This window comes from Bubalus bubalis, chromosome 5 (genome assembly GCF_019923935.1).
Source record: "Bubalus bubalis isolate 160015118507 breed Murrah chromosome 5, NDDB_SH_1, whole genome shotgun sequence".
Taxonomy (NCBI): Eukaryota; Metazoa; Chordata; class Mammalia; order Artiodactyla; family Bovidae; genus Bubalus; species Bubalus bubalis.
This window is the reverse complement of record NC_059161.1, coordinates 125,185,196-125,207,549: the sequence shown is the minus strand read 5'-3', so window position 1 is coordinate 125,207,549 and position 22,354 is coordinate 125,185,196. Positions and strand designations below refer to the sequence as shown.

Genomic DNA, 22,354 nt, shown 5'->3' with positions numbered 1-22,354 from the left:
CCGTGATGGGCGCAGACTCCAAAGGGCAGCGCCAGACTCCAGCCTCCTTGGAGGTGCTGGACTGAGCCCAGCACAACAGGTGTGAAATAGAATTTATTGTGGCTCTGATTATGTACATGTGAGATGTGCCTGGACAGGCTGACCGGGCTCGCATGGTTTGTACAATAAATACATCTGTGGGGCCTCCGAGGCTGGGAAGGGCCCACACCTGCAGTTCAGTCCAGCTTCCGGGTTCCCAGCTTCATGGGGCCCTTGGCTGCCTTTTTCTCAGCGCGTTTTGCCTCCATCTCCCTCCTTCGCTCCTCGCGCTTTTTCCGGGCTAGCTCCGCCTTCGCCTGTCCTGGGAACAAGAAGGGGAGGGCTGAAGGTGTCAGGACAACCTGGGTCTCCGCTTCCCTTCCCATGCCTGCCCCGGTGGAAGGTAGGCCCAGGCCATCAGCCAGCTGGCTGGGGAGAAACACTTACTGCTCTCGGTCTCCAGGCCTTCCCAGTTGTCATCACCCCATGAGTCTCGCCTCGACTGAAAAGGGAGGTGTGGGCTGGAGTGGAGACCTACTCTCAGCTGAGGTCCACCCCAGGTCTGCACCCTCCCACTGGAAAGGCACCAGTACCTGCACCCCAGCCTCCCGATGCACTGACAGGGCAGCAAAAGGGTCGCCTTTGTCACTAGGCTCCGGTCCACCCCAGTTATACTCGCTGGCCAGCCGTGTGCCCTCAGAGGGTGGCGCCAGGGGGCTTGGCTCCTGCCAGTCTTGCTCCCACGAGCCCTCGGCTTCCCAACTGCTCCAGTCTGACTCCTGAGATCTGTGGCCAGGGTTGCTGGCCTGCAGAAGAGGTGGCGGAGACAGTGCTAGAGAAGGGGAGGGAGGAGCAGGGGCACCCCGCTCCCCCATACACACACTCTGTCCCGCCCAGCTCACCTGCCCAGCCCGGCTGGCTTGGTTCCCAGTACTCCAGTCATCCCGCTGAGCCAACACAGATTCAGCCTCCTGCTGCAGGATGGGGAGGAAAGCACGACCATAGAGCCCTCGTGCTCCACCCGAAAGGCCAAGGAAGCCCCCCAGTCTCTGCCTAGCTATGGGCTCCGCCCTTTCTTCTTTTGTCTTCCATCTCATTTTCTCCTCAGCCCTGTGTCCCATCAATAAACTGGACACGCTGAACCAGGCCTGTTGTCACTCCTCTGTGAGGTGGGGAACGAGATCCTGAGTTCCACACCCCTGCCTGCGGCCTCAGGGGCAGAGACTGCTGGCAGCCGGAGCTCTGCCCACCCCGTTCCCTTTAGGACAGCCCCACTCTGGCCTCAGCCCATCCTGAGCCCACCCTCAGGGAGGACAGGTTGGTTGTAGGCCTGGGTGTAACCTCTCTCTGCTGATCACAGGGCAGGGCGGGCCCCAGAAAGGCCATAGAAGGGATGGGCCGTGGAGGGGAGCAAGGAAGAGGAATGGGCAGACCCAACCATCAGCTTGGCCTCTCATTTCTGGAGTTGAGATGGGGCTCAGCTGTTGGCTCCAACCCACAATGGCTGCTCCGTGACTCCTGCTTAGGATACTTGCAGATGAGGAAAGATCTGACTCCGGCCAAGCCCACGAGAGCTCCCCAAATGGCAGTCTGTGGCCCTGCAGCTGGGTCCCTGTGGGAGTCCTCGGCCCCTCACCTCCAGGCTGCCCCAGTCCTCATCATCCCATCTGTCAGCGGCACTGCTGTCCTCTTCCGTGTCCTTGCTCTCCTCCTGGGTCTCCCAGGGGCCTGAGGTCGTAGGTGTGGCAGGCACAGGGATAGGAGCTGGGGCAGGAAGTCCTGGGGAGCAGAGGCTCACTGAGTTCCCGCCCACTAAGCCCCAGGAAGGCCTCAGCACAGGGCAGAGGTTGCTGGGGCTGAGGGTGTCCCCATCACCATCCTGGGGGGAACTCCAAGCCCTCTCAGTCCAGGACCCTCACCCTCAGGCGCAGGTCTCTGGGGGACGTTGGTCTCGGCCGGGGCAGCCGTGGGATGTGCCCGGATCAGCTTAGAGGTGAGCGAGGAGACCCCCGTCACGGCCCAGCCTGCCCAGCTGGCTGCGGCTCCTCCCATCCCAGGGCTGGAGGCTGCGTGGACATCCTTCTCTGGGCAGGGACAGGAGCGACAGGTACAGACACCTCAGGCCTCCGTGGGGAGGGCGACAGGACGGCACTAACTGAAGCAGAGCGACCTAGAGTGGACGCCCTCCTCCCCAGGCCTGCACTCTCCCAGCTGTGAAATGGGAGGTAGAAGAGTGCGCAACAGTCTGTCCCCTGGGGCTCTGCAGACACTCCAGCGAGGCAGACGGGGGCCACAACAGGCCAGTCAGGAAAGTGGCAAGAGGAACAGGGAACATGAGCGTGGGCCACTCACCCACTTCGGCCAGCTGTGTGGGGTCCTCTGACACAGACTCCAGTTTGGACAGGAAGCTTCGAATGGCCTTGAAGGCCTGTGGGGCAGCAAGGGGCAGAGCTGGAGCCTCCAAGGTTCCTGTGAGCCCGCCAGGCCAGCTGGGGCCCAGGTACCGCCGGACCCCCAGCCCCAGGGCCCAGCCCCAGCAACACCTCACCTGGTCTCGCACGGATTTCTCAGGATCCACAGTGAGGCCGCAGAGCACAGGCAGGATCTTGTGGGCGCAGTCGTTCATCGAGTAGAGGTTGTGGGTAGCGGCAAAACCCAAAACGCCCGCGACCCGGGATGGTGCAAATGGGTCCTTTGTGGCCCGGCTAAAGGCGGAGGTGAGGACCCTGTGTCTGGTCTGGGGCAGGAAGAGGGCTCCTGGGTATAGGGTCCGTCCTGGGGTCCAGAACTGCCACAACAGAGGCCAACCACAGGGCCTCCAGAGTCTAACAAGTGTGAGTTAATCACTAATGACAACTCTGGATCTTGGCTTGTCCTTCCAGATCACCAGCCCACGGCTCAGAGTGACAGGGGCCAGAGCAGAAGCTGCCCCGGGGCCGGGCCACGCCTCCCTGCCTGCCTGCCCTGCTGACCCATTCAATCATTCCTGCTAAGTGCCCGGGGGCTGCAGTGTCTGCATTCACAGACCCTGAGGGGGCAGCCAGACCTAGGTTCGGTTCCAGCAGCCACCACCTACTGGCTGTGTGACCTGGCACAACTTACTCTGTCCCTCAGACATAGGGACTGGAGCACCCAGGGCCTGGATCTGTATGTGTGTGTATGTGTGGGGTGACAGCCCCCACACAAGGGGACCTGGCCCTGGGGGATGTGGCTGTGACGCTGACAGAACTCCTGCCACGTGTGCGGGGCACTCACACTGGCACTGAGGTAGGAGCCGATCTTGCCCAGACACACGGTGGTGTTGCAGCGGATGGGGCCCTGCTCGTCCTTGGCCTGCAGCCGCGCAAAGTGCTTCATCAGCTCCACGTTGAGGTTGGTCTCGTTCAGTTTTGGGGCCAGAAGCAGCATGGACTGCAGGGCGGGAGACCGGAGAGTGTGGGCCGGAGTGGGCAGGGTGCCACACATGGGAGGGGCCTCCTGGGAGGGCACCAGTGACCCTGGGTGCTGAGGAGACCTGCCAGAGCCCTCCAACCTGCTCCTGGGCCTTACCCAGAAGGCTTTGGAAGGGGAACCCCCGTCTGTACTCCTGTCTCATGAATGTCTGTTGCACTCAGGACTATTAGCCATACCCACCCTCTTCCCCCACCACCTGCAGTGCTACACCCGCAGCCAGGACCCACATGCAGACAGTGCCTGCCTGCCTCTCCCATATCCTGTTTGAGCCACAGACCAAAACCAAGGCCTCTGTGTCCTCTGATGAGCGCCTCTGAGCCTTAGAAAACCAGTGGTGGCCCCTTTGGGCCTGGGCATACCCACCTTGACTGTCTGCTCCCGGATGGCAGGGTTGGTGTCCAGGAAACCGTGCACAACGTGGGGAAAGATCTGGGTGTTGACTGTTGGCTCATCAAGGTACTGGATGAACTGCTCCATCTGCGGCCCAGGTTGGGGCATGAGAACACGGTGAGGCCTTCCACCCCTCACCAGAGCCAGGGGGCCACCCTTGGCATGGTTTCTCTACCCAGCAGGCACTGGCTGGCCAGGGAGTCTCCTGAGCCCCACACCGTGCCTCTGGTCTCAGGCCCACATGGAATGGAGAGGGTGCTGGGGGCGAGGGACGGGGCTGAGAAGAACCAGGGACTGGGTGCTGGAGAGCCGGAATGGTCACACCCCCTCTCGGAGCCTCCCAACCTTTTCTATAAAAAGGGTATAACCCCTGCGTAGAGGAGTGCTGGGAGGAGGCTGGAGTGTTTGGAGTTGGAGAAGGACTGATACCTGGATACCTAGCGCAGTGGCCCCCCATCCCCGATCCCATCAACCCTGTCCAATGCTCCCAACTGCCTGGGGGTCAGCAAGAGAGACGCTATCCCCCCTCAAGAGGAAATCAACCCTGAATAGTCATTGGAAGGACTGATCCTGAAGCTCCAATACTTTGGCCACCTAATGTGAAGCACCGACTCTTTGGAAAAGACCCTGATGCTGGGAAAGATTAAGGGCAGGAGGAAAAGTGGGTGGCAGAGGATGAGGTGGTTGAATGGCATCACTGACTCAATGGACATGAGTTTGAGAAAACTCTGTGAGATAGTGAAAGACAGGGAAGTCTGGCATGCTGCAGTCCACGGGGTCAGAGTTGGATGTGACTTAGCGACTGAACAACAGAACAACAGGTTCAACCCGGGAGACTGGGCAGCACAGGGAGAAACGTTTGAGCCATGCAGCCTGGGTGGGGGCGTTCCCTAAGCCTCCAATGAGCCCAGTGATTATCTTGACTTCCTGAGAGCACAGCCTCACTGGTCCCTCACCTGTGTGTGTTTCGAGGAGGGGTTTCTGGGGCCCCCATGCAGCCAAAGCAACAGCTCAAGGTATCTGCCTGGGGCTGGAGGTCAGACAGGGGCCTCCCCTGCAGCAAGGGTGAGGTCTGGGTGGAGTAGAAGTGGGCAGGCTCTCCCCACGGCCCCTACCTGCTGCAGGAGGCGAATGCGCATGGCCCGGTCAGTTGAGGAGAACATTTTGACCACGACAGGGATGATCTTCTGCTGATACTCCTCGGCATTGAGGAACTTACCCACCTGAGAAGGAGCAGGAAGAGGGGCTCAGCCACGTCCACACGAGTGGGATGATGTCCCTGGGCTCAGTGAACTTCCTCAGGCTCCCTGCTGATTTCTCGGGGTGGGAACAGGGTGATCGTGGTGGGATGAAGCAGGCATTTCCTCAGCAGCCCCTCTGCCCAGACTCCATGTCAAGTTAGCCCCACCCTTGCCCTTTCTAAGTCAGGCCTCTCTTAGGAGGCTCGCAGAAGCTCTGGGCCTTTCCCTGTAATCAGGCACTAGATCCCATGTGCACACAGGATTCTGCCTGTAACTTCTGGGGGTTCCCAGCTACACAGGATGTACTTGCTGTCTTCCCCACCTCCCCCCACACCAAGTTCCTTTGGGGAAGGGGTTCTCCCACTGAGCAGGGAATGGCAGATGTCCAGCTACTGGCAGGCTGGGATCTGAGGAGGGAGAGAAGATCCAGCCCCAAGAAGCCAAGACAGCTAAGTGCTGAACGGTCAGGAGGGAGGAAGGAAAGCGAGGCGGTGAGCAGCTGACCCCTGGGCACCAGAGTGTCCAGGTCAGACTGGGGAGACTGTCCTGAGGAAATGGAGGAAGGGCTGTAGGCTGTGAGCAAGGGGTCTTTGGAAAAAGAATTTTGGAGGCATAAATTTTCCCTTCACCAAGGACAGGAGGTCCCCATGTCTCCCTGACAGCTGGTCACGTGGCCATGGCCTGCTGAACCGCTGGATGTCAGAGCTCCTCAAGTGGGCTTGGGGCCCCCTGACCAGGCTCCCCTCCCAGGATGTTGGCAAGGCTGGCCCCACCCACAGCCCTCTCTTCTGCCCTTCAGGCCACCCAGCCAGTCTCTGGGCCCCACAGGTACTGAGGCTCCAGGCCCCACTCACCTTGAATAGGGGTGTGAGGACCACGGCCCCCGCATTGCCAAACTCGAAGGCAGTCAGCAGCTGGGGCAGCACCTTGTGCCGGCAGAAATCCTCAGGGAACGAGTCCAGGCTTTTGCTCAGCTCTTGGAAGAACTTTTGCTTCTCAGCTGGCTCTTTGATCTGGGGGAGAGTGGGCAGGAGGCAGGGAACAAGAAATCAGCCTGGTCACGGTCCCTTCAGCCAAGGGCCAGGATACGGGGTCACCTCCAACCCGAAGGAAAACAAGCTTGCAGAGCCAGACTGCCTGGGTTCAAAGCCCAACTCTCCCACTTATTAGCCATGTGACTTTAGGGGGCTTTAAGTGGTAAGGAATCCTCCTGCCAATGCAGGAGACGTGGGTTCGATCCCTGGGTTGGGAAGGTCCCCTGGAGAAAGAAATGGCAATCTGCTCCAGTATTCCTGCCTGGAAAATCCCATGGACAGAGCAGCCTGGTGGGCCACAGTCCATCGGACATGACTGAGTGACTGACAGTTTCACTTTCACTAGCAAGTGTGAGACTGAGCAACCAAACAACGTAACCTTAGGCAAGTTCCTCGTGTGAAATGGGGTAATAACTGTACTGCCTCCTAACTTCTGAGGATTCAACCAGAAAAGGCACACAAATGCTGCCAGCGCAGCGCCTGGCACACTGGAGGCGCCCAGTCAGTGGCACTGCCACCTGACCTGCTGCTATGAAAGCGGCCACTAGGGGGATCAAGCCCTTTATCACTATTGCCTCAGCTCCTCAGGACCGCAAAAGAGACCACTAACCCAGGAGTACCATTAAACGTATGGTACAAGGAAACAGGGAATAAGGGCTTACTCTGCCACCTGGCCCTGTTAGCTTGGGCTCACCGGCAGCTCTGCGGTAGAGGCCGTGGCAGGCTGTCGGAAGGCAGGGATGAGGTGCGTTTACCCCCAGATCTGGTCCTCTCACTGAGCCGAGACAGGCCACACCATCAGCTCAATGGTCTCCCTCCATCCTTCTAACCTCCCCGAGGCTGTCCTATCCACAACTCACATTTCCTGAGCATAGACCACATGGCCAGGCAGGATTATATTCTTAAACCATTACACAGATGAAATGATCCAAGGAAGCTGAGGCACAGAAAGGGCAAGGAGCTTATCCAAAGTCACACAGCTAAGCAGCAGTCAAGGAAGGGTGTGGGGACTTCTCTGGTGGTCTGCTGGTTAAGAATCCACCTTGTAATGCAGGGGATGCGGGTTTGATTCCTGGTTGGGAAACTAAGATCCCACATGCTGTGAAGCAACTGAGCTCACGCACAACTAGAGAGTCCGTGCTCCTCAACAAAAGATCCTGCATGATGCAATGAAGATCCTGTATATCGCAACTAAGACTGGACACAGACAAATAAACAGAAATAAATAAAAAGGAAGGGCGTGGCCCAGTGGCGTGGCACTTCTGCTGTGTTGCACCCTGTGAAGAAGTACTCTTACTCCCCCATTTACAAAGGAAGAGGCTTGAGGTTCAAGGTCACCAGGCAAGAGTCCGGGCATGTGTTACAGCCCCGTCCGGTACGCTTCCACAGTCCCTGTGCTCTTGGTTGTACCCTCATGGCCACAGCCACTGCCTGACCCAGAAATGACCTCTAACTCGGTTTGGGGAGGACCTGATTGGGCTGCAGCAGCTGAGTCTGACATGGCAGGCAGGCTTGGTGCTCTGACACAGGGTTTGGGGGAGCACAGTCCCAGAGAGAGGCCAAGCCACATCCAAGGCTGCCCCCTGACAGTCACAGCTGGGCTCCTCCACCGCTCTGCTCTCTGATGGGAAGGGGGGCCTCCAGGCACGGCCCTCCCACATTCTCCTCGGGACCCTCCAGAAACAGCTTGTTTCCTAAGGGGCGCACATTAAGGAGAAGGGCAGCCCGGCGGAGCCAGCTGTGTGAGAACGCCATGTAACAGAGCTCCTGCTGCCCATACTGCCCGGGGGCGGCAAGGCTCAACTTCTCCAGCACCTTCTCCTTCGGCGCAGGTTCCCATCCTCTGACGGCCCCCCAGCCCCATCTGAGTCAAGACTCCACAGACCAAGGAGGGCCATAGAAACCCTGTCACTCCTCCCATTCCAGACTCTCATCACCTCTCTGTGCCCCACACAAGGCTGGGGCAGGGGACAGAGCCTCCCTTCTGCATCCCCTACAACAACCCTGTGGGTCAGCAGACACCGCCATTATCCTCACCACACAGATAAGGAAACTGAGGTTCAGTGAGGTTAAGCTGCGGGCTCCCTCCTCACAAAGAGGTTCCCTCTGCCTGGAACTCTCTTCCCCAGTTACCATCCCCATGACTCCCACCTTCACACCCTTCAGGTCACAGTTCAAACGTCACCCTTGAGAACTCTTCCCCAGGCACCACCCTCACTCTTTTCCTTCCGGCACTTATCCAGGAAGCACGTTTCCTCATTTACGTGTTTTCTGTCCCTTTTCCCCAATGACAGTCCCCAAGGGTGGACACCTGAATCATTGACCCCATGCTAGAGCCTTGAGGGCAGGGGTCTGGGTCTGACTCTTCCTCGCCACCCTGCAGCCAACATCAGGGCCAGGGCTGGAATGTATGTGTGCAGTTAACAGAGTGCCAGGTGCACTCACGAAGCACCCACTATGTGCCAGACACTGTACTGTGCACTTCAGACTCAATGACTGCTCACCCGGCTCCTCTGAAGCAGGTACTATTAATAGGACTGAACTTCAGCCGAGGAAAGTCGCACATAAATAATAACTAGAGGGACTTTCCTGATGGTCCAGTGGCTAAGACTCTGAGCTCCCAATGCAGGGGGCTAGAGTTTGATCCCTGGTCAAGGAACGATATCCCACATGCCACAACTAAAGATCTGGCATGCTACAATGAAGATGGAAGATCCTGCAAGATACAACTGAGACCCGGCCCAGCCAAATAAATAGATAGATCAATATTTTAAATAAGCAATAGTTGGAGCCAGGGTATGAACCCAAAGAGCCTAGCTCCATCATCTGTGCACAGAGGTGAGGAATGTAGGGCCAGAGCCCAGGGTGGCACAAGGGGCTCACCTGAATCTCTTCCAGGAAGAGGTTGGTCTCCACGAAGCGGTTGTTCATGAAGCCACCAGGCGCCCGGCAGTTCTGCAGGAAGCGGGCTGGGTTGGGACGCACCTTGGGGTTGGCTCCGACCAGTTCGCAGTAATGGGGCACCAGTGATTTGGGGATCTGCGGGAGAAGGGTCAGGGCAGTGGCTGGTGGGCTGGGGGAGAGGGGCTGGGGTGCAGGTGGAATCGGACACTCACCTTCCCAGGGTTTCGCAGGGCTGCCGCTCGAGGTAGGGGCCCATTGAAGACTTCCCAGATGAGGCAGCCCAAACGCCACATGTCAGCTGACCTGAGACAGTGACCAGAGCTGCTCAGGACTCTGCCACCTGCCAGCACAGGCCTCCAACCTACCCTGGGCACCAGGCACTCACTGCATGGCAAACCCTGGGCTGTGTTCCTTAGCTGATCATCCCATCAGCCTCAAGAAGCAGGTTTCATTAGCCCCAATAGACAGATCAGGAAACTGAGGCTCAGAGAAACAAGGACATCCATCCCAGGTGACATAACATTCAAATTCAGAACCACCTAACCCCAAAGCCTGTGTTTACCCTGCCCTTCCTCCCTGAGGATCCTGGGAGCGAGGAGTGGGCTCCACCCTGAGGACCCTGGTTCCCTCCCCAGCCAAGCAGCAGGGGATGGAGGGAGTGCCAGCTAGTCTAGGGGTCCTGAGACTACAGGAGGCTTCCAGAATAGGGCAGGATGGGGCATACTCCCCCTAGTCACCCACCATTTCTCTCTGACCGCTCTGCCACTACCATCAGCCAACTCCGGGGGATCATACTGCTCAAGCTCAGGGATCCCCTTGCGGGGAGGTCCCCCACCATTGCCCTGGGCTGAATACATGTAGTCCAGGCCCCCAAGCTTCCACTCGCCAGCGCGGTCCACGAACACAGCGGCCATGCAGACATTGTTGTGGATGAGGCTGCAGTCGTTGACCAGGAAGCTGAGGGCTTTCTAGGGGCAGAAGGACCCATCACAGCCCAGTAGCTGCAGCCCCTCCACCCCTGCTCTCATCCCCACTGCCCCCCCACCTCACCACAATCTGGTGTAGCCCCCAGGAGAGCTCCAGCTCCTTCAGGCCACCGGCCTCCGCTCGCGCCTTGAGGTATACTCCCAGCGGGGTCACAGCCTCTGTCACTACGTGGAGGCATTTGTCTGTCTGAAGAAGGGAGCACGGGGTATCAGGGAGGGATGGGGGAGAGCAAGAAGCGATGAGAGACATGATGGGGACAGGGGCAGAGAAGGGGAAGTCAAATCTGGGGGGGTGGGGCGCGGGCGCAGAAGGGCTGGAAATCCACAGGAATACAGAAGACAGGACTGGAAGAAAGTGAGGGACAGAGGTGGGGTAGACTGAGCAGCTGGTAGGTACCTCCAGCCCATCGATGTAGGCAAGGATATTGGGGTGCCGGAGAGTTTTGAGGCGCTTGAAGGCAGCTTTGGCCACCTGGGTCTGCTCTTCGGCACCGGGCTTCACGTCATACACGAAGATGGACACCGGGCTCCCTGTGGCCTGGGGGAGGGCAGAGGGGCCTCAGGTTGCTGACCACTCCACCTCCGAGATAAGTCCCCGGAGTTGGTTCAGTGCCGGAAGAGAAGGGCCGCCGGCCGGGTCTCTCCCCAAGTTCCCTCGGAGATTGAACCCGGCCCACGTAACCCTGGTTGGGTCCGCCTGTGGGTCCCTCGGTCCTTCCGCCCGCCACGTCGACACTGCCCGTCCCCCTCCCTCGGCCCGTAGTCCTAGAGGCCCCGCAGCCACGTCAGGCGGGCGCGACGCGGCGGAGCCGGCGGCGCTGGCTAGGCGAGACCGAGGTCGGCCGAGGCCTGCAGAGCGGGGCCGCTCTCACCTTCTTGCGGCCGCGGTGCAGGACCCAGGGTCCCGGCGGGCTGCCCTCGGGGGGTTCCGGGCTGAGCTCGAACGGGAAATCCCGGACCGGGTCCCGGGCAAAGAACCACATCGTCCCCGCCGCCTCGGCGGCCTCGGGTGCCTGAGCTCCTGGTCCTCCGGCAGCCCGAGCCGGGGCGGGGCGGGGCGAGGGCGGGGCATAACCGGACGGGCGGGGCTTTTGGTCGGTGGGCGTGGTCGGCGGGCGGAGTAGGAGTCGGAGGGTGACTGGGAGACCAACCTTCGGCGCAACTGCTCGGGCGCAGCCAGTTACCAGGTCTGCCCCTCTAGCAGGTCCCCTAAACTCTCAGCCCCTCTGTGTCCTTATATCTAAAATGTGGATGGTAATAGAGTCCACCTCCCAGCGTTATATAAGGATGAGACCTTGAGAAGAAACAGAGGATAGGGAAACCGAGGCAAGGAAGCAGAGAGACAGACAAATGGAAGAGGAAGTCGATAGACAGATATGAAAGGATGCAGTGTTCAGTGGGAAAAAACTTGGGGAGGGCGACTGTCCCCAAGCCAGACTCTCGCACCCACCTGCCGGTGGGCACCTCTAGGATCCAGTGAGGCATCGTGTTGGTGGAATGATGGAGTGACCAGGGGAGAGAGGCATAAGGAAGCAGAACCTCTGAAAAGGAGCGTGTTTGGGGAGCAGAGTGAAGCAAAGGTCCTGGGAAGGTCTAGGAACCCTGGGACAAGGGAGGGAGCCTGGGGAGGGAAAAGGCAGTGAACCTAGGAAAGGAGAAGGGTAGAGGAGGGGCAGCCCAGCAAGTCCAGAAGAAGCCAGGGGGTCAAGAGGGCCCCCTGCTTCCTTGAGCCCAGCAGACTTGGCTCTCTGTCTCTAGGGCCAGCATTCCCTCCAGGTCCCCCAGTGTCTGTGCAGAGAGGGTCTGTCAGCAGCTCAAATGCCTTTCACACTGATGGAGACCTGGCCCCTTAGCTGGACAGAGTCCAGTGTCCAAGAGTGACTGGGCTGGCAAGGGGCTCCTCCAGAAGTAAGGTCTCAGGGGACTCAAGGTTGGGGACAGACCTGCAGCCACACCTGATGGAGCCTGGATGAGAGTTCTGAGATTATGAAACGTCTGGTTGGGACGCCCTTGGGAGCAGATTCAAGGGGAAAGGATGCCAGAGTCAGTAGGTGTTGCTCAGATGGTAAGTCATGTCCGACTCTTTTCAACCCCGTGGACTATAGCCTGCCTGTCCATGGAATTCTCCAGGCAAGAATACTGGAGTGGGTTGCCATCTCTTCTCCAGGGGATCTTCCCAACCCAGGGATTGAACCCAGGTCTCCTGCATTGCAGACAGGTTCTTTACCCTCTGAGCCACCAGGGACACACCCCTTAAAGTCAGTCGATTAAAAAAAAAAAAAAAAAACCTGATCAAAATTAGTCACTTAGTCGTGTATGACTCTTTATGAACCCATGGACTGTAGCCCACCAACTTCCACTGTCTATGGAATTCTCCAGGCAAGAGTACTGGAGTGGATTGCCATTTCCTGGGTTCAACTCCTGGCCCAGCCCCCATCACTGCCTGTGGGAACTCACATTATCTGGGAGCCTCAGTTCCCCCATCTATAAACTGGGGTGCCTTACCTGACACAGAGCAGCTGCTCAGCAGAGACTTGTCCCTTTTCTCATCCAACTACTTGTGCAGGGCACTCAGAGGGACAATCAGACAGTGCTGGCCGCTTCGGGCAGAATAGAAATATTAACTAGAGAATCTTCTGACTTCCCTGGGAAGATGGGGACAACATTGTGAATATGGACTTGGTGGTGTTGGGGGTGGGGAGCATCTTGTCATGAAAAGGGAGAAAGTAGGGGGCTTGAATACCAGAATACAGAGTCTGGAACTTTGCCCTACTGAAGCCTGAACTGTGTTTGTGGGATGATGGAGTGTGGCAGGCTGGGGTGGAGTGATGCTTTAGGGTAGAGATCACAGTTGGAGAGGAGGATTTAACAACACAGGGGCCCGGCGGTGTTGTTTAGTTAGTGGCACATTCTCTTAGCACCTGCCAAACATCAGTCCTGTGCCATGCATGGGGCCTCACCTAGAGAGGAAACCAGAGCAGGAAGGGCAGGGCCACTGAGCTGGGGCAGGGGTGGGGGGCATCTGAAAGTCCCAGTGCACAGAAGAACAGCGAGGAGATACAACAGGATGGACAGGGGACACCAGGAAGAGTTACAAAAGAAGAGCCAGATAAAGGATTGGCCTCCCAGATTCTGTAACTCTGCTTCTCCAGCTGAGCTTGGCATACAGAGGCTAGCAGCCTAGGAAGGGAACAGCCTGACCTCACAGTGTGACCCCTCCATTTCATCGATTACAAAATGGGGATGATACCAACTCCTCATTACTGGCCTATGAGGGGGACCAGTGTTGTTCCCATCTTACAGATGAGGAAACTGAGGCTCTGAAGGCTCACACAGTAGGAAGTAGCAGGGCCTGACTGTTGCTGGCTGCCTTCGTCACCTGCCAGGACAAGTGCAAGCAGCCCTGCAAGCTTGGCCATGACCCAGAGAAGTCCCAGGGTAGGCAGGCCTGGGGTTCAAGGGCACACCAGGCCATTTGCTCCCGAGGAGACACAGTAGGATCAGGAGCATCTTTAGGCAGATGCCTGTTTGAATCCCATTTCTGTGGGAACTTGAACCTATCACTTCACTCCTTTTCCTCATCTGTAAAATGAAGACTCTAAAAGTAACTATATTAAGTGTTTGCCTTTGGAGTTAGTGAAGTATTTGGTCCCATACACTGGGAAGGAAAATGGAAAACCTTGAAAAGCAAGCTGTAAATAACACATGTGGCATGGATGCAAGATAAAGAAGGGTGATTGGACTTCCCTGGTGGTCAAGGGGTTAAAATTCCGTGTTTCAACTTCAGGAGCCACAGGTTCCATCCTCCAGGTAACTAAGACCCTCCATGCCACCAGTGTGACCCCGCCCCCCAAAAGGGAGTGATTGAAAAGGCTCAGTGAAGGAAGTGATTTATTACCCAGAGATCTTTAGGAGATGACATGGGAGATGAAAACAGCCCATTTAGGTGGAAAATAAAACTCTCAGAAGCAGCGCTTCTGACAAGGTAGAACGTTCAGGTCTTGGTGAAGACAGGAAGCTGGTCTTCATGATCAGTGTTAGGACAGTGTTTGCAGTCTTACAGTATGTTAAGGTAACGAAATGATTTTCGTTTCTCCAGGAAATCGATGCTTCTTTATTCCAACTGTAATTTTTTGGTTACTATTAGCTAAGGAACGTTCCTCTCCTCTCATGAAGAGAAACACTTTTCAGTCCCTAAGTTGATAAGAAGCAGTAAAAATCCTTTGATTTTGTGTGTTCAAGTAACAGTCTGACCCTAGAGCATCAAGAGTTGGGTAACAGCTCAGGATTTCAGGCACTGCTGGTGGGAAATAATTGGCACAGCTGTCGTGAAGGAAGAATTGGAAATAACTGTTAAACGATTTGCCCAGTCATTCCACTTCTAGAAATATATTCTACACAAGTGCTTATACAGGTATGCGAAGATTTATAACAAAGCTATGTAATCCTTAGAGCTTGGATTATCAAGCCAGATTGCCTGTATCCTAACTCTGCTGCTTATGAACTCGGTGACTTTGGGTAAGTTAATTATTCTCCTTGTTCCTCGGTTTTCTCACCTGTCAAATGAGTGGAATAGTAGTATCAAGGTCATAGGTGTGGGAGGCTGAATAATGCCCACTCAAAGATATCCACATCCTGATCCCTGGAACCCATGAATATGTTCCCTTATACAATCAAAGGGACTTTACTGTTTTGATTAAGTTAAGGGCCTTGCGATGGCGAGAGTATACTGGATTATCTGGGCCGGCCTGATGCAGTTACAAGGGTTCTTGTAAGAGGGAGGCAGGAGGATCACAGTGAGTAGTCGGATCAAGAAGGTGGAGTGATGGGAGGAAGAGGTCATGAGCCAAGGAAGGCAGGTGGCCTCTAGAAGCTGAAAAAGACAAGGAAACAAATTCTCTTGTGCAGCTTTCAGAAGGACACAGCCCTACCCACACCTTCATTTTAGATTTCTGACATCCAGACTGTAAGATAATAAATATGTGTTGTTTTAAGCCACGAAGATTGTGGCAATTCGTTACAGCAGCCATGGGAGCTAATACACTAGGCATGTTGTAAGGATTCCTGAGTTAATATGTGTAACTACTGCAGCTCAATAAATGATAGCTCTTCTGTGCAGCAATCACAGGGCTGTTTGTAGTCATGGAAAACTGGAATAATCCCAATTCCATCAGGAATGGTGTGATTCACAACTCCATCCATACTATAGAAGCACAACAATAGTTGCTAAGAAAGAGGCTGCTCTACAGGTACTGACATAGAGAAATGATGATTGTGGTAGAGATATTACAACTGTTTTCTGAGTGCTCACTGCCCCACAGGCACTGAGCTAGGAGCTCTCCCTGCAGGATCTCGTCTCATCTTTGTAACAATGTATGGGACCTGTGCCAGTCAGGGGGAAAAAAAAAGTTATTTTAATAGGGAAAGTCTAATATAAAGAATCATTAACTGTTTATATTAGCCTTAAAGTCTAATATAAGAATTATTTGGGCTTCCCTGGTAGCTCAGCTGGTTAAGAATCTGCTTGCAATGCAGGAGACCCCAGTTCAACTCTTAGGTTGGGAAGATCTGCTGGAGAAGGGATAGGCTACCCACTCCAGTATTTTTGGGCTTCCCAGGTGGCTCAGCTGGTAAAGAATCTGCCTGAAATTTGACCTTTATAACAGTGTAGGGGATCTGTGCCAGAGAAAAACCACAAAGTGATTTGAACAGGAAAAGTCTAATATAAAGAATTATTAACTGTTTATATTATACATATTAAAGTCTAATATAAGAATTACTTATATTTTATAAATATATTTATTTAAAATAAATATATTTATATTTTTATAAATGTATATTATTTATACTCTGTGACCCCATGGACTATACAATCCATGGAATTCTCCAGGCCAGAATACTGGAGTAGACTTTCCCTTCTCCAGGGGATCTTCCCAACCCAGAGATCGAACCCAGGTCTCACACATTGCAGGCTGATTCTTTACCACCTGAGCCACAAGGGAAGCCCGTATAAGACTTATATTAAAGTCTAATATAAAAATTATTTACAGGGGGTTGGGATAACCAGGAACTGACTAGTAAGAAGTAAAGAGAACTCTAAAGGGCACAGGAATAGCAAATATAAGTAGCAGCTCCCATCCCCAGGGCTGGGCTGAGATCCAGACCTGTTGGAGAGGGAATGGCTGGGGCTCATTGGATAGTAGAGAAGTTACTCAAATGCTGTGCACACCCCGTGAAACTTGCTGGAAAACCACCCCCTACTATGCTGGGAAAAACTGTTCACGAAGAGTCTCCCTAGAGGCGTTCCACTCCTCCCAGGTTGCGGGCTAAGGGCTGCTGGCCACCTGCACTGCAGAGACCCAGGGCTGCAAAAGCTGCCTCAGGAAGCTGAGCTGGGGAGGCTGGGTCCCCTGCGGAAGTCCGCCGAGATGCTCATCAAAACCCGGAAGTAAAACCTTTTCCTCAAGCAGTGTCTGTTTGCGCCCTCTACTGGCAAAATTTAACATTCTGCCATCTGGCAAAGGAAAAAAAATGTAAAGGGCCTGGATTCATATTCACAGAGAAGGCAAACATGATAAATTTGGAGCTGAGAGTCAATAAATTAATAACTGGAACGGAATCATTAGTTTGACTTTTACAAGTAAGGAAACTGAGGCTCCAGCGAAGGGAAACGGCACAACCAGAGCTAGCATTTGCTTTGCTCTTGTTCAGGGGCCAAGTCGTGTCTGACTCTTTGCGACCCCAAGGACTGTATCCCACCAGGCTTCTCTGTTCTCCGCTATCTCCCAGAGTTAGCTCAAATTCATATCCATTGAGTGGGTGATGCTGCCTAACCATCTCATCCTCTGCCACCCCCTTTTCTTTTTGCCTTCAAACTTTCCCAGTATTAGGGTCTTTTCCAATGAGTTGGCTCTTTGCATCAGGTGGCCAAAGTATTGGAGCTCCAACATCAGCTACAGTCCTTGCAATGAATATTGCTTTGTTCTACAAGGTGATTAAAAAGCAAATTGCAAAATTATCCACATTATATCATTGTGGTGATAAGTCCACTAGCCTTAAACGCGCACAGACATACTCCCCAGCAGGAAGGAATGTATACTGAACGCCAGTGGTTTCCTCTAGGATGCAGGGATTACAGGGCGTCCTCCTATATATTCTTAGGTTGACGGTAGAAAATTGCTGTCTTTAGAAGAACTAAAGAGCCTCGTGATGAAAGTGAAAGAGGAGAGTGAAAAAGTTGGCTTAAAGCTCAACATTCAGAAAACTAAGATCATTGCATCCAGTCCCATCACTTCATGGCACATAGATGGGGAAACAGTGGGAAAAGTGGCTGACTTTATTTTTCTGGGCTCCAAAATCACTGCAGATGGCGAATGCAGCAATGAAATTAAAAGATGCTTATGCCGTGGAAGGAAAGTTATGACCAACCTAGACAGCATATTAAAAAGCAGAGACATTACTTTGCCAACAAAGGTACGTCTAGTCAAGGCTATGGTTTTTCCAGTGGTCATGTATGGATATGAGAGTTGGACTATAAAGAAAGCTGAGTGCCAAAGAATTGATGCTTTTGAACTGTAGTGTTGGAGAAGACTCTCAACAGTCCCTTGGACTGCAAGGAGATCCAACCAGTCCATCCTAAAGGAGATCAGTCCTGGTTATTCATTGGAAGGACTGATGTTGAGGCTGAAACTCCAATACTTTGGCCACCTGATGCGAAGAGCTAACTCATTGGAAAAGACCCTGATGCTGGGAAAGATTGAGGGCAGGAGGAGAAGGGGACAACAGAGGATGAGATGGTTGGATGACATCATCAACTCGATGGACATGGGTTTGGGTGGACTCCAGGAGTTGGTGATAGACAGGGAGGCCTGGCGTGCTGCAGTTCATGGGGTTGCAGAGTCGGATGCTACTGAGTGACTGAACTGAACTGAATTTATCAAAAAATAGTGAAATATTGGCAAATTTATAAGTGCAACATAATATTTATTTCTGAGATGTGATGTTTGAAGTTTTCACAATGTGTGAATTCCTTTTGCAAACAGGAAATTATGTATATATGTATATGTACATTTATACTTACATACATATGTGTATACATATAATTTCATTGTATATGTGTAATTATATATTTTTCATTATAAAAACATATATAACGTGAAAGTGAAAGTCACTCAGTTGTATCTGACTCTCTGCGACCCCATGGACTATAGAGTCCATGGAATTCTCCATGCCAGAATACTGGAGTGGGTAGCCTTTCCCTTCTCCAGGGGATCTTCCCCGCCCAGGGATGGAACCCAGGTCTACCACATTGCAGGTGGATTCTTTACCAGCTGATGTAAAAGAACATATTATGCATACATGTAGGTTTCGGAAAGTCTCCCCTCCAACTGTCTCTCTCTTTTCTTTTTTTTTAATTTTAAAAACGTATTTATTTATTTAGTTTTGGTTGCATGGGGCCTTCATTCCTGTGCGTGAGCTTTCTCTAGTTGCGGCTAGCGGGGGCTACCCTTTGTCGTGGTGTGTGGACTTCTCATTGAACTGGTTTCTCCTGTAGTGGAGCACAGGCTCTCGAGCGCGGCTTCAGTAGCTGTGCTGCATGGGCTTAATTGCTCCACAGACATGTAGGATTTTCCCAGATCAGGGATCGAACCCATGTCCCCTGCATTGGCAGGCAGATTGCTATCGGCTGCACCACCAGGGAAATCCAACTGTCTTTTGCCAGTAGTAGTATCTTCCCCTACAATACAGTAGAAACTTTAACTAACAGAGATCCAAAGACTTCAGAGGAAACTATTTCTCGTTCAGTTCACCGCAAGATCCCAAGAGCTACTTGCTAATGGTCCATGCTTTGTTTCTTGATGACTTACCACAGGATAAAACCATCAGTTGTGTTTTTTCTACTTATTTTATGAGATGTAAGTCATGAAACAGAAAAAAAATGCTATTAAACAACGGTGGGTTTTTTGTGGCAGTTACCCAAATGTCATTTTAGAAAGTATTTCAATTGTGCTTTGTATTAAGTCTAAAAATTGATAATTAAAGAAAGCATTTAGGGACTTCCCTGGTGGTTCAGTGGTTAAGACTCCATGCTTCTACTGCAGGAAGCATAGGTTTGATCCATGAATGGGGAACTAAAGATCCCACATGCCATGCTGCTACTGCTGCTAAGTCACTTCAGTCGTGTCCGACTCTGTGCGACCCCATAGACGGCAGCCCACCAGGCTCCCCCGTCCCTGGGATTCTCCAGGCAAGAACACTGGAGTGGGTTGCCATTTCCTCCTCCAAAGCATGAAAGTGAAAAGTGAAAGTGAAGTCGCTCAGTCGTGCCCGACTCTTAGCGACCCCATGGACTGCAGCCTACCAGGCTCCTCCGTCCATGGGATTTTCCAGGCAAGAGTACTGGAGTGGGTTGCCATTGCCTTCTCCAAACATGCCATGTGGCATATCCAAAAAAAAAGTTAATTTACTCACTCAAAAGAGAAGAAGAAGAAGAAATATCTCATATCAATAACTTAAACGTCTATCTTAAGACATCAGATAAAGAGAAAACTAAGCCTACAGCAAGTGGAAGGAAGGAAACAATAAAGATGAAAGTGGGAATTGGGAGTGGGAAAATTGATTGAAGGGGGTCAAAAGGTACAAATTTCCAGTTATAAAATTAACAAGCTATGGGGAGATACTGTAGAGCATGGTGACTATAGTTTATAATACTGTATGGCATATTTGAAAGTCTGTAAGAGAATGGATCTTGAAACTTCTTGTCTCAAGAAAAAAATGGTTTGCAATCCCAATGAAAAATAAATGCAAGAAGGTAAATTGGTTGTCTGAGCAGTCTTTACAAATAGCTGATACCACTTTAAAGACAGACTGTGAAGAGGAACTAAGTGCCTCTTGATGAGGGTGAAAGAGGAGAATGAAAAAGCTTCCTTGAAACTCAACATTAAAGAAACAAAGATCATGGCATTCAGTCCCATCATTTTGTGGCAAATAGAAGGAGTAAAAGTGGAAGCAGTGACAGATGTTATTTTGTTGGGCACCAAAATCACTGGGGACAGTGACTCCAGCAATGAAATTAAAAGACGCCTGCTCCTTGGAAGGGAAGTGATGACAAACCTAAGCAGCATATTAAAAAGCAGAGACGTCACTTTGCGGACAAAGGTCCATATGGTCAAAGCTGTGGTTTTTCCGGTAGTCATGTACAGATGTGAGAGTTGGGCCCTAAAGAAGGCTGAGCAGCAAAGAATTGATGCTTTCAAATTGTGGGGCTGGAAGAGATGCTTGAGAGTCCCTTGGACAGCAAAGGAGGTCAAACCAGTCAATCCTAAAGGAAATCAACCCTGAATATTCATTAGAAGGACTGATGCTGAAGCTGAAGCTCCAATACTTTGGTCACTTGATGTGGAGAGTCGATTCATTGGAAAAGACCCTGATCCTGGGAAGGATTGAAGGCAGGAGGAGCAGGGAGCAGCAGAGAATGAGATGGATGGTATCACCAACTCAATGGACTTGAATTTGAGCAAATTCCAGGAGACAGTGGAGGACAGAGGAACCTGGTGCGCCAAAGTCCATGGGGTCACAGAGTCAGACACGACTTAGCAACTGAATAACAATGGTAATGGATGATAACTGAACTATTTTGGTGATCATTTTGCTCTCTCTCTGTATATAATTGTTATGTTGTACATCTGAAACAAAAAATTAAGTCTATTTCTCAATAAAACTAGAAAAAGATTTTAAATTTTTAACTTTTTTTTTAAAAAGTGGAAATTAATGAAATAGAAAATAGAAAAACAAAAGAGAAAAATTAACGAAACCAAAATCTAGTTCTTTGAAGATATCAGTAAATTTGAAAAACCTTTAGCTGGGTTGACTAAGAAAAAAGAAGATTCAAGTTAATAGAATCAAAAGTGGAAAAAGGGACTGTATTAATGACTTTATAGAAATTAAAAAAAGATTATAAAGGAATACTATAAGTAATTTATGTCAATAGACTAGATAACTCAGGTGAAATGGACAAATTTTTAGATGATACAAACTCCCAAAATTGACTCAAGAAGAAATGTGTGCACACATGCTAAGTTGCTTCAGTTACATCCAACTCTGTGAGCCTATGGACCCACCAGGCTCCTCTGTCCGTGGGATTCTCCAGGCAAGAATACTGGGTTGGTATCCTCCTCCGGGGATCTTCCCGACCCAGAGATTGAACCCAAATCTCTGTCTCTCCTGCATTGGCAGGTGGGTTCTTTACCATTAGTGCCACCTGGGAAGCCCCCAAGACAAAATAAACAATGTGAATAGATCTGTAACAAGTAGAGATTGAATTAATAATCAAAACCAATTCCCTGGCAGTCCAGTGGGTAGGACTCCACACTTTCACTGCTGGGGTCCCAGGTTTGATCCTGATCAGGGAACTAAGATCCCACAAGCTGCCTGCGTGGTGTGGTCAAAAAACAAAAAAAAAAAAAACCTGCACACACAGAAAAATCCAGGCCCAGATGATTTAATTGGTAACTTTCATCAAACATTTAAAAAAGAAGATCAATTCTTCACAAATACACAATCTCAACCAGAATTCCATAGGGCTTCTTTGCAGAAATTAACAAGCTGATTTTAAAATTCACATGTGATTGCAAGGGATTCAAAGTAGCCAAAACAATCTCGAAAAAGAACAAAGTTGGAGGATTCACTCTTCCTGATTTCAGAACTTACTCCAAGGCAATAGTAAGCAAAAAAGTGTGGTGTCATAAGGATAAACATACAGAGAAATGGAATAGAATTTAGAGTTCTGAAAAACCTTGAATGTGGTGGTAGTTACACAGGTAATTTGTCAGAGCTCATCAACCTACATCCTTAAAAGACATGAATTTTATTGTATGTAAACATAGAGTTGAGCTAAAAAAAAAAAAAAAATGCCTCCTGGTTCAAAGAAGAAACCAAAATACAATACAGTGTTCAGCATTTCACCCAGCCAGAGGGGTTTTACATTTACCCACAATAGACTGTGGTGTTTGACAAAGTGCCAATGTAGCTGCTTTTGGCTTATCTGATGCTGTTTGTCTGCAGATAAAATTGTTTCCCAACTGCTTCCTGTGGGAGACTTGGAAGGAGTCCTTGGTTTGAGGTGGGGAAGATGGAACCAGGAAGTGAGAACGGGCAATCACGGAAGGCCCCTCAGTCAGGTGATGGAGCTTGACTCTGGGAGAAAACGAGGTGGGTGGCAGGATCAGATTTGCACATTAGAAGCATCTATCAGGCCACAGCCTGGGAAAGGACTGGAAGGGGTAAAATTATCATGTAGAGAATTCTCAGGAAGGGTTGTAGATGTGAG

At 51.8% G+C, this 22,354-nt stretch overlaps 1 protein-coding gene across 5 annotated transcripts; it reads right to left on the bottom strand.

Moving 5' to 3' along the window:
• Window positions 1-80: 80 nt before the first annotated feature.
• On the bottom strand, window positions 81-11,095 carry SCYL1 (SCY1 like pseudokinase 1). 5 transcript variants are annotated; one of them, XM_006056471.4, is made up of 18 exons: window positions 10,899-11,094; window positions 10,424-10,564; window positions 10,091-10,213; window positions 9,782-10,008; window positions 9,253-9,343; window positions 9,020-9,175; window positions 5,957-6,115; window positions 4,977-5,084; window positions 3,835-3,948; window positions 3,274-3,429; window positions 2,567-2,755; window positions 2,371-2,446; window positions 1,938-2,102; window positions 1,655-1,797; window positions 921-992; window positions 612-824; window positions 466-520; window positions 81-340 (listed from the first exon to the last, which is right to left on the bottom strand). In XM_006056471.4, the coding sequence occupies exons 1-18, from the start codon at window positions 11,007-11,009 to the stop codon at window positions 216-218; spliced, it is 2,424 nt and encodes an 807-aa protein (XP_006056533.4). In that variant the 5' UTR covers window positions 11,010-11,094; the 3' UTR covers window positions 81-215. The 5 variants fall into 5 exon arrangements, with proteins under 5 accessions (XP_006056533.4, XP_006056534.4, XP_025142441.3 ...); XM_006056472.4 differs by having other exon boundaries at window positions 921-989; XM_025286656.3 differs by lacking the exon at window positions 612-824 and having other exon boundaries at window positions 10,899-11,095.
• Window positions 11,096-22,354: the final 11,259 nt, after the last annotated feature.

What these genes read in the sequence shown, in the direction of transcription:
- SCYL1 (XM_006056471.4), bottom strand. Translation starts at nt 11,009, where the DNA reads ATGTGGTTCTTTGCCCGGGACCCGGTCCGGGATTTCCCGTTCGAGCTC. An exon ending in TCCTCACACCCCTATTCAAG is followed by an intron (nt 5,085 to 5,956) that starts GTGAGTGGGGCC and finishes GCTCCTTCTCAG; the next exon opens with GTGGGTAAGTTCCTCAATGC. An exon ending in AGGACTGGGGCAGCCTGGAG is followed by an intron (nt 993 to 1,654) that starts GTGAGGGGCCGA and finishes CCCATCCTGCAG; the next exon opens with CAGGAGGCTGAATCTGTGTT.